At 37.2% G+C, this 11,741-nt stretch overlaps 2 protein-coding genes across 6 annotated transcripts in view; both read right to left on the bottom strand.

Moving 5' to 3' along the window:
- Positions 1 to 10,153, bottom strand: part of ate1 (arginyltransferase 1) — an 86,324-nt gene extending 76,171 nt beyond the window's left edge. The window contains exons 1-5 of one of the 5 annotated variants that reach the window (XM_014021158.1): positions 10,008 to 10,147; positions 8,281 to 8,344; positions 8,118 to 8,180; positions 4,383 to 4,486; positions 3,993 to 4,214 (exon numbers count right to left, since the gene is read on the bottom strand). In XM_014021158.1, the coding sequence (XP_013876612.1) occupies positions 3,993 to 4,214; positions 4,383 to 4,486; positions 8,118 to 8,180; positions 8,281 to 8,344; positions 10,008 to 10,107 (553 nt within the window). In that variant the 5' untranslated portion in view covers positions 10,108 to 10,147. Of the gene's footprint in view, positions 1 to 3,992; positions 4,215 to 4,382; positions 4,487 to 8,117; positions 8,181 to 8,280; positions 8,345 to 10,007 lie in introns of all 5 variants that reach the window. The other 4 variants (XM_014021157.1, XM_014021156.1, XM_014021159.1 and 1 more) reach the window with 4 other exon arrangements.
- Positions 10,154 to 10,673: 520 nt separating this feature from the next.
- LOC106526533 (delta-1-pyrroline-5-carboxylate synthase) overlaps positions 10,674 to 11,741 on the bottom strand; it is a gene marked incomplete at its 5' end in the record, with an annotated part of 12,028 nt that continues 10,960 nt past the window's right edge. The window contains 1 exon segment of the mRNA XM_014021160.1: positions 10,674 to 11,244. Coding sequence (XP_013876614.1) covers positions 11,063 to 11,244 — 182 coding nt within the window. The 3' untranslated portion in view covers positions 10,674 to 11,062.

Genomic DNA, 11,741 nt, shown 5'->3' on the forward strand with positions numbered 1-11,741 from the left:
TCCGTGCTGTCCAATCCAGCTCACTGTTTTTTACAGAAGCCCTGTGAAAGCATCACAGCTTTGCAGATCTCAGAGTGTTAAAAGAAAAAGAATTCCTGTATCCACATCGTGATCCAGAACATCACCAACATTTAAAGGTGTGTTCCTTGGCACAGTACACACGTGGTAAAAAATGTCATGACAATCTGTCCACAAGTTTTTGAGTAATGTTGTCCAACGACAGAACAACAGACAGACCTATGCGACCGAAAACATTACCTCGCCCTTGGCGGAGGTAATAAAGAATACAGAAATACTACTAAAAGTAAAAGTAAGTTTTGCTAATTTTTACTCAGTGATTTTATTTTTAATACATAAGTACATTTTCAGTCAGAAATGTACTTTTGATATTTAAGTACAGTAAATTTTAGATACTTTAGGAGTTTTACCCAAGCAATATTCTTAGAGGAGACTTTAACTTTTATCAATGTAATTTCACAATAAGATACTTGTACTTTTACTTAAGTATCACTTTGAGGTACTTTAAACAACACTGGTTTTACTCACTGCTGAGCTGTGAGGAGTAGCTGAACTCTCCCACTTTATGACAGGGAATTCCCACTGGAGGGGCGTTCCAGTTTAAAATTTACGGCTTTTYTGTGGGAAATTCCCACTTCCCAGTACAACTGGGCCGCAGCAAAAGTAGCCGACAAAAATCCATCGAAACTTAGATTTTACACGGCAAATTTAGTCGACTACTTTTGAACCCCGTGCACCTCGTCTTGAATTTGGAACTCTCCCACTTTATGACTGGGAATTCCCACTTTTAAGTGAGAAATCCCCACTTCCCAGTACAACTGGGCTACATCAAAAGTAGCCAGTGAAAATATAAAGTTTACAATAAATTTTGCTGGCTACTTTTGAACCTCATGCAGCGCCACCTGGTGGTGGGATGCTGTTCATTTCGCAGGTAAAATAATCAACATGCATTAGGGGGGATGTAGTTTATGGTCAATTTAATGCTGGCTTTAAAGTAGCTTATTTTGAGACGTTCATACAGGACTGTTTAAATTACTCAGAGGCAGGACACATATTATCTTTCACCTTTTAAATTTGTTTATTTCGTTGCACTGAATCATACTTTTAAAGTTTATATTGGCTGGCTGGGGGTGGGGCCTGGAGTTTGACACATGTGCACTAAAGATTAAAAATAGACCTGAATACACTTTTCTATTTATGCTTTATAATTTTGATTTGCGGTCTTGGAAGTGTGAGGTCAAGCTCACTCTTTCCATGAGTGCACAGGTCTTTRTTTACACACTTTCCCTCTTCGTGTCACAGCAGTACTCCTGAGGACAGGATATGCAGCTGTGGTGGAGATAAAGTCTGGCAGATCACTTCCTGTTGAAGACAGATGCTCACACTCCAGCAGTTAGAGTATGAGACATCYACTTTTTCCTTTTTTTYKTTTACTTTTTACACAATACACTCTGTGTAAACTGTGTACACTGCTGTCTTTTCTATAAACACGTAAAAGGAAAAAAGCCCCGGTTTGTTTACCTTTTTGGAGCAGAGCGCTGCGATCTTTAAGCGTTTGCTRCACAGAGAYGATTTCMTTCACACAAAAGACAATATGTGCTTTGAAACTATTTCTGCCTACATAAAACAAACTCTATACTGTAATTAAACCAGGCTCAGATTACAGGTTTGTACTGACTTGTTCCTCAGAGACTAATGCCTATATTGGAGGTACGGGGAGTCGTGTTTTCTCAAGCTGGATTTGGAACCTCCCCAAAGTTATAAAGCCTCCAGTCATAAAAAAATAGAAGGGAATATATGACCAGGTGTTTTCAGTTGGAGGTAAATGGAGGGGCGGGGGTGATAGTAAATCCTCCTGCTTCCGCTTTGCTGAAAAGGCTCGTTATTCCCGACGCCGTAACTCAGAGAGCTGTGCTGCTGACACAGTGGAACAACACCGGAGCTGCTGGGAGCTTCACCCYGATGACTGGTCCTCCACTTTCACTTTAGAAGTGTTTTTCTCTTCAGACAATTGGAAAAAATATAAACAAACAGATGCAGTCCAATGAGAGGTTCTGCCTTATGGGAGTTTATTATTTATTCATATTATCTCATTATATATAAGTTGGTGTTGAGGATGAGAATAGGCCAAAAAAAATCTGAGGAAACAACCAAATTTACTTAACAAGMTGCTGCATTTTATTTCTGCACAGTAACTTATTTTTATCTTATTTTATGTTTATAGACTTGTACAGTAATTTTATTTTAATTTTTTTATATTGTTTTGTGGACTGATGTATCTGCTGCTGCAACACCTGAATTTCCCCTCTGGGGAGAATAAAGGCTCTTTCTTTTCTTTTCTATTTTACTTTATTCATTACAAGGTGAACAGTGACACCTTGTGGCAAAACAACGTAACATCACGCTACCAGAAAACATTTATAACCTTAATAAAAATGTATTTTTCCCAGCTTTTAGAGTTAGACAATTTTTTTTTTTTTTTGCTCGTCTGTTCTATAAACTTCAGGGCTGTGGACAGTTCACACTGGAGTTTAACTTTTATTTATTTTATTAATTTAAAGGATAGTACTCTCCATCACAGCAGAGACTATTCTTCCTGGAGGTCCACGCCAACAAAACATTGAGAAAAACAATCCAGACGATGTTAAATCTCAACTACAAAACCAGGATTTACAACTGAAAATTATTACAACATATTACTAAAAACATAATCAGCATTATGTCCAGGCTGACATTGTGAATAAGAAGTTCTTCTTTATGTTTTGCCTGGTTAAATAAATGTTAAATAAAAAAYAAAATAAAATTTATCAATAATAAAAAATGTCTCTATATAACTATTTATCTGTGTATTATCTCAGCTAGAGGCAGTGTAAAGGTAACAGAGGCTTGTATTAAAACCATGTCTATTAGAAGTGGGTAATAATAGTGAGAAAAGACCAAAAGTTAATGTAAAATTAAAATTTAATGTAAAAAAAAGAAACTTGTCTTTGACCTTCATCCATGGCAGTCGTTGATGTCATGGATATCAGTTCTGAAACTACAACCAAAGACTAATCCTGCAGCTTTATTATGAGCTCCCTGCAGTTTGAACAGATCTTTTATTGAAGCACAAGAACAAACAGCAGTAAGGTGACGCTAAACTAAAGACTATAATAACAATTTTCTAATTCCAGGAGACATAAATGTGCGTTATATCAAATTATTGAACTATTTCGACTCATTTTACTCACAGTGTGAACCATGATGTCAGCAGTTTATTTTCTTTAACATCAGAAAGTCACCTTTAAAAGAGACATATATCAAGTGGAACTGCAACACTTTCCTCCTTATTGTAACTTCACAAGCCCTGCCCCTTTTCTTGGGTGCGTCTCAAATCAACTCATTTTGAGGCTGTCCCTTTAAATCCAAATGACGCGCTTCACTCCCTGCCCCACCTCCAGCTTCCAGACCGGTTCATTCCAGTTTGTTGGAGGGGTTTACGACTATATAGCTGCGCAGAAATGTTTTATTTACAAATTAATTAAAAGATGTGAAAAAGAGAAGACTTGTTCATCCAGACTTACATGTTGGAGCCAGAATCTGACCCAGAACCAGAGTCTGACCCAGAACCAGAGTCTGACCCAGAACCAGAGTCWGACMCAGAACCAGAGAAGAACGAAGACCAACAATTTGTGTTAAGTTCAGACCTTATGTGGCAATGATGTCGCAAATAATTAATTCACAAATCATCATAGAAAATAGAGAAAACTGAACGGTTTGAAAAATATGACCCAAATAGAAAATAAAAATATCCACACAGAACCAGGAGAAACTAAATTCAGATTTTCTGCCTCCTAGAGWCTCCAAGTCCACAACAAAAAATGGATTTTGCTGTCATGTGAACGCAYATTATTAGTTTTTGTATTTCTTTGTCCTAAACAACAACTGCTCATGTTTTGTTTTATAAAGGTTTGTCAGGTATCAGGCTGTTTTACCTGGTTTAGGAGCCGTTCTCTCCTCTGGAAGAGGCGGAGTCTTCTGTGAGCTCTCTGAACTTGCAGCTGTGGAAGCCTTGGACTCCTGAAGCTCCACGGCAGCAGGACACTTTGGGACTTCCTGTTGAAGGTCTGTGATCGCAGCGCTCTTTAAATCTAACTGGCAGACTGTCGCTGGCTCTCGTGGACCGGCCTCGGGACACGCAGAGTCCATCGGTTCCCCTGCAGGGAACAGAACCCATGTTCAGAATGTGGCACAGAACTGCTCGGGGTTAGAGCCTGACTGGATCTGTGCTGCAAATATCAATCCTAAAGTTTTCACTCGTTAAAAACTAACATTTCTTCATCCATTTAAACTGATGAGTTTTAAATCCAACAAAATATTCTCACCATCTTCAAGTCCTTTTGGTATTTCCCCGCTGGAAATGAATTTATTGAACTTCTTCAGAACTTTCTTGTGGGATTTGGAAGGCTGAAATTTCAGTGCATGGCACCTGGATGTAGAAGAGAAGAAGGCCTGATGATGAAAACTATTTGTATTTATGTACATATTTAAAACAACACAAAGTAAAAACACAACATTAAAGTACCTGTGACATGTCTATTCTTCAAATACAAAAAGTCAAAGAAAGCATCTTCATACTTAAGAAACCTGGCATAGTAATGATCTTACCCATTACCTCGTCAAAGAGGTAATGGGTAATGACAGGGTACAGTATCCAAAGATTACCCTGCCKACAACGCCAATAAACTGTCGTGGCAAGTTTATCAAGAATGCAGAAACACGTTGGAATAAATACACAGAAAATCAGCGTGTATGGTCGTGAATTATTTAATTCCGGGCAACAATAAACAGAAAACAAATCATGGGAGTCTGTTGAATTGTGGCCACCATCATCAGACAGCAAACCAATGATATAACCTCATGTTAACACCATGTGACAGTTTACAACCAATCACAATCCGACTCATGTTACTATCAGCCAATGACAGGCTCTCAGCTCAAAGAGTTAACATATCGSACAAGAGAGGTCAGTCCGATGCTGGAGTCCTGACGTCTGGAAACAAACAGATTATGAGCCGAAATAAGTTATCATAAGACATGAGCAATGGACAGTGTCAATGTGAAACAGATATGAATAATTAGTCCATGACAGCCCCATAAATGACATATTTTCTTTTAAATTTGGCTCAGTCAAAGTGAAACAGGAAGTGACATCAAAGGGGAACTCATTAATAAAATAAACTCTCTGGTCTTTGTTTATTAAAACAAAATCACAGACACTTTAACCCTACATGTTGAAAGATTTTTACAGAAAAAAATGAACAAACATTTGGTAAATTTGCTGTTAAATAGCCAAAAAAGCTGAAATTAGCAGAAAAGTAGCTAAAAATAAGCTGAAAAGGCTAAATCTAAGAAGCAGGAGTAGTATGTTTGCTAAATTAAGCAGCATAAGCCGAAATAAACWCAAAAAGTTGAGTATAGCTGAAAAATGCCAAACTTAGCTGATATAGCTACAAAGTAGCTTAAATTGCAGAAAACAGCTGAAAGAATCATAAACAAGCTTAAATTAGCAGAAAGGAGCTAAAATAAAAATAAAAAGTTTAAATCAGCAAAACAGATGAAAAAAGCACAAATTAGCTGGAACAGCTCCAAAGTAGCTTAAATTAGCAGAAAGAAGCTGAGAAACAAACAAAAATGTTTGATCAGCAAAATAGCTGAAAATGAAGAAAAAAGCTAAAGTTAGCAAAAAGAAGCCGAAGAAAGCTGAAATTGGCACACAAAAAAGTAAAAAACAAAAGCAGAACAAAATTCAAAAAGTAAAAAAATATATAAAATTTTAAGGGATTTGTGGTTTTTAATGTGAATTTAAAAAATGGCCAAAAATGCTACATACCTCAAAAAGTATAAATTACTAAAGTACCAAAAATCCTAGTAAAAGATTCCTGAAGTAGCTGAACAGTTATCAAACTGTACAAAGCAAACTTGTGCTTTTTTGAAATAGCATAAAAATTGCGTAACGAGATATTTACCAAAAAAAAAAACAAGGAAAACAGATGATCTGGGCCCTCATGTATAAACGGTGAGTACGCACAAAAAAGTTGTGCGCGCCAGGTTCTACGCCCACGTTGTGATGCATCAAAACCAACGTTGCGTGAAAGTGTGCGTAAATATACGCACATTTACGCACACTTTTCACCTGCCGTGAGAATGTGTGGCAGCCACGCAAAGTTTTTCAGTCGACAGTTTTAACTCACAAAGTCATGAATCTGACCTGAATCCACAGAAATATGACTCTGTTGTGTTTTCTGGATGTAAGGAGCGTCTGAACACGCTGTTAGATTTTTATCAGTTAGATTTGTGATTCGTTTCTCATCCAAGTCATCTCCACTTTAGCATGCTTCTCCTCCCGCATACTTTGTCCTAGAGCTGCCATTGTAATTTATATCTGTAAAGCTCCTGTGCCAAATGATGGCTATGACTTTCGGTGCCTGTACAACTTATAGTTTTTAAATATTAATGTTTAATAATTTATAATGGGAGTCAATAGAGCCTTGTTTTAGTCCAGTACTGCCCCCTGCTGTATCTACTCAGTACTGAACCATAGTTTAATATTTAATCTCAATAGTTCAGTGTTTACAATACTAATAGATTGTATTTTGATGTTTTACTACAATATTGTCCAAATATTGCTTTATTGTTGTAATATTTTTCAAATTAGTGACAACCATTACATTGGCAATGTGGCCACTTTCTGCACACATACAAACCAAACCCTGGCCTCGTTCTTTACCACAGCTCTAATGGTCTCATGGTTAGTGCCATGGGCTTTCATGTAGGAGATCAGGGTTCAAAACCCAGCAAGAGCAACTTTAACAGAAAATCTCTACAAACTTCATATTGTCACACAATTACCATAATTACAAACACCTGCAGACTTGACAGGCACAAGCTGGTATAGAAAACACATTTGAACTTGGTCACAGTTCATTCTGCAAGTCCACTGCTGCAGGCAAAGCCATGCTGCAATGACATGCTACATGGCAATGCAGACTTGTTTTTACATCGTAAAAACCAATGTCTAGTTTTAGTTTGAGTTTTTAYTGTTTAAACTGAACGATGATGAAACTGAACCCCGGGACTGAAAATCATTTAACCTCAGACAAGAAAATAGATCAGTCTAAAAATGATCAAAGACCCTCAGTCCAGTCTGTAAACTGTAAAGTGTTTATATTGTTGTCACGTAGTTGGAAACACACGCAGAGTGCACACACAGCTGAGGAGAATAAAATGTGTGAAAGAAACATTTTAATTCTCACTAAGAAAAAAACGTCAACTCAGCAGATTAATTCAGAACAACTCAGCTGTGATGATTCCTCAGCTCCACAACATGCACACAATAGATTTATCGCTGCGTAAAGTTGTGCGTGTGGATCAATGTCAGCTGTAGCCTTTTGCGTCCAGCTTTGACGCGCCAGGTACACCCCGCRCGTCAGTTTTTCACGAGATGAGGCAGAGGAGGACAGGCGCGTTGTTTTATAATTTACAGATTGTCTGTAAGTTATAAGGATTTTACGTCATTTTGCAGGTATACGGACGTATAGAGCAATCTCACGGATTTTTTCAAGTCTTACGGTTATTTTAAAAACCTCATTTTCAAATTTATCTAACATGGCAGAGCCTGTAGGATGATTTAAAAAACAATAAATAACATCAAACAGCCATCTTCCAACCTGTTCTGCTGCTAGAAATAAGTTACTTTTTCCTCTCTCCTTTCCTCCTGCTTCACACCCCCTCCCCTACCCACTTTGATGCATTTTTCAAATTTCGCCTTGGGGCGGAGTTATCTTTTCACGGTGGGGGGTAAGATACACTTTAACTCCTCTTGAGGTAGAGGAGCCAAATGTCTGGCTCACTGCTGCCAACTAGTGGTCAGAGGCTGAACTACAACATAAAAATGAACATCTGGCAGGAAAGTTGACATTTTAAACCTTAATTAAAAATCGATACAGGGCTTTAGAATATCGATACAGTATCAGGAAATGAAATATCGCGATATTTCAGTGTATCGATATTTTCTTACACCCCTACTGGAAACATGAGAACATTAAATACACACTTACCTGATGGTGTACTGCGGACAGCAGGTCTTCTTCAGTATAGGCTTATACACATATTTACCACTTCTAAAACAAAAAGAAAAAGACATTAACTCAAAACACAATTCATCTTATTCCATCCATCTATTGATTCTCCTCTCTCTTTGTTCAGTTTAAAAAGCCTCACCTTCTCCACCCTCGATCGATTAGATCCTGGTAGTCTTGTACAGTCAGAGAATGAGACCACATCCCTGTGAAAAACAACACAAAACAGAGTTTGGACACCTTTAAATGGTTGTTTTTTAATATTTTATCCATTCCATCCATTTTCCACTTCTCCTTTTCTATTTTCTGGGAGCTGGCGCCCATCTGCAGGCGTCACGGAGCGAGAAGCAGAGATGGATGAGTGACGTATCGGTCGTGACACCAGCATCACCTGAACCAGTCTTCAGGATCCACTCAAGCATTAAAGACACAATGATGGCTGTGCTTTGTGTCACCGAGACGTGTTTGCTTTGTACAGGATTCACATCACTGCAACAACAGCTGCTCTGAGGCCAACAGGACACAGTCGGATTTTCACAATAACATTCATTATCGCTACAGGAAAAACAAACATCACATCTGGATGATAAGAGATACAATAACTGAGGGATAAAACTAAATGTTTGTAAGAAACTATCATGTAAAAACAGAAAAGGTAGTAAATAAGTGTTGTCATGCCTACATGACATAATAACCAGATTACAACTCCTGGATTAGATTACAGCTCGTTGATTAGATGCAGAACTGCCTAAAACCTGATTATGGTCCTCCTGATTTACTGGAACCATTTTGCTCCAAACCAGGAAAAAAAGATTGAAGTATTTTTCTTGTTTTTAAATTTAAATCAAACAAAACATTTGTAATGTAAATAGATTTATCTGTATAAYAAATTATTCTACACTTAATTATTTAAATTTGCTGTGAAAACTGAGTGCCGTGTGTTGAATTAAATGTTCTGAATGAGTAAAGTTAAAACAAGCAGAGCAGAAAAACAGTAAAACAAACAAAAAGCATCAAGGATGTGAAAGTTTAATAAAATCCTAATCCATGAACTGTTTATAAATCTGTGACATTTCCTGTTTACTTAGCAGTGAACTGGACTCAGGAGAGTTTATTTTTACATCCTGTTTGTTGSCTGCATTAGCAACAAAATAACAGTTTATAGTTACTTAATGTTGCCCTTAAATGTGTATTTCTGTAAAACCCAGAAAAAAAAAATACAAAAATGCACCCTAACATACCTATTTGGTATATATTCTGCTTGTTTTAAAGCTCTTTACTTAGCTAAAAAAATATCATCTGCTTAAAGATATACATTGAAAGTAATTTAATGCCACTTTGCTGATTCACGAGGTATTCTTCCTTTCCCAAAGAAAATATTGTTTTTATTTAGTTCTTCTCGTGTCTGCTGTAAACATTAAACAGCTAGCAAAAATGCTAACTCTTTTATTAAAAAGGTATTATTGTGACTCAATAGAAAAGTATTGCTCCCAAACAAATATAACGATTACTTTACTGGACAACCCCAGCTTACTAGAATATATAAAGTACTTGCAATGCATGGTATTATTTGTTTTTATTTCACCTGATGATATAAACAGCAAGCTACATGCTAATTTGGGCTAAGGCTAAAAACTATGCTAACAACTTCCGCTAACGCGGTACTCTGCCGATTTCCTTTGAATTCAGACAGTGAATGAGTCTTACACATGTATTAGTACTACTGGCGACATACATACACAATATTAATAATACATAACTCTTTTAGTCCACATCGGCTACTCAGCTAGCTACTATCGTTAGCCATCATTCAGATGCAGCCGTGCAGCCGGCGGGTGTTTATTTGCAGTTTCTTCGTAGCAAACTCACCATGAGAGAAGTTTCCCTTTTCGTTTTTACAGTATCCACAGCGGTAAGCATCATCTCCACCAAAATATTCCACTATACTGTAAGACATGCTCCCGGCCATTTCTTCTGACACAAATGACAGCTGGGTAAATGCCACTTGAAAGGAGGATGAGTCTCCGCCCACCGAAAATACGTCACCGGTGGTGCGTTGCAGAGCAGTGGGACATTTGAAAACTGGAARTATCAACAGTTCTCCAGCTTTTTTGGCTTCTGAGCCACAAAATAAAAGCAGCAGAACCTTGTGACACCGAWTAACACCAGCTTAAGAGCACAAAACTTTGTAAATAATACTCTTAAATAAGAGAACACCATTACACACTTATATTTTGTTTTGATATATAAATAAATATGCCAACATATTTAAATGCAATTTGATTTCWGCAAACATTTTGTCGACACCAATTTGTGTTATGACTCACAGCTGGAACTGATGTTGTGTATTGTTTACTAATAAATTACATTAAAAAAACAGCATTATTGGATTAAAAAAAGCTTTTTCCATTTAATCAAAAACAGACTTTGTTCACATAAATACTGTAAAAACACGTATTTAAAAGAAATAGTTCATTTTAATTACCAGTAATGCCTGCTTTCAGTACATAAAAACATTTAAGTATAAACCACAAGTTTAGGATTTAAGAACTGTACACTTTATTTAACAGTATGTGCAAAGARGGGGGAAAGTACCCAAATCAAAGACAAACACCAGTTTCTGTAACAAAACAAAGGGAATAGTTTGAATGTAGAAAAATAAATTAGAAAAATCACAATTGGGCCAAGGATTCATGTTCTTACAGTTTTTAGGATGGTTGATAAATTATTTAATAACCGCTCAGTTTCTATGGGGGTGTTTGTGTGTCCGTGCACAGGTTCACATAAAAGTAGCTTCCAATTCAGCGTTTACGTTCCACATGTGCTAAAGCAGAAACTATCCTGTGAAAAAGCTACTGAGACACAAACCTCTAAAAAAAACTCTTGATACACGCCTCTCACAGTGGCTCCGTTGATTCCAGGACTTAGTTAAAGGTTCCCTGATGGACAGGGATGTTTTCATGAAGATATTTCATGCTGCCTTGTTCAGAGAAGTCAGCCACGGTGTGTCCCTCTCCTCGAAGGACCCATTTGGTCGTAAGAAGTCCCTCCAAACCAACAGGACCTCTGGCGTGGATTCTAGCTGTGCTGATGCCGACCTCAGCTCCTGAACAGAAACAAAAAATAAACCTTCAGTCGTATGTACGGGATAAATCTTGTGCCAGCAGGAATTGAATCTGAATGTACATAAGTTAAAATTGAATGCATTGGTTTGAAAATGAATTTTACTAAATTGAAACTGAATTTAAAGTTTTGTATCTGAATTAATCAGTGTGCATTGCCAATGCAATGCACACTATTGTGATTCATTTCCCATCCAAGTCATCTCCACTTTAGCACGCTTCTCCTCCTGCATACTTTGTCCTAGARCTGCCATTGTAATTTGTAYCTGTTAAGCTCCTGTGACAAATGATGGCTATGCCTTTTGGTACCTGTACAACTTATAGTTTTTGAAATATTAATCTTTAATAATTTATAATGGGAGTTAATGGAGCCTTGTATTGGTCCAATACTGCCCCCTGCTGTACCTACTCAGTACTGCACCATAGTTTAATAATATTTAAACTCAGTAGTTCAGTGTTTACAAAACTAATATGTTAGTAT

This window comes from Austrofundulus limnaeus, unplaced genomic scaffold (assembly GCF_001266775.1).
Source record: "Austrofundulus limnaeus strain Quisiro unplaced genomic scaffold, Austrofundulus_limnaeus-1.0 Scaffold280, whole genome shotgun sequence".
NCBI lineage: Eukaryota > Metazoa > Chordata > Actinopteri > Cyprinodontiformes > Rivulidae > Austrofundulus > Austrofundulus limnaeus.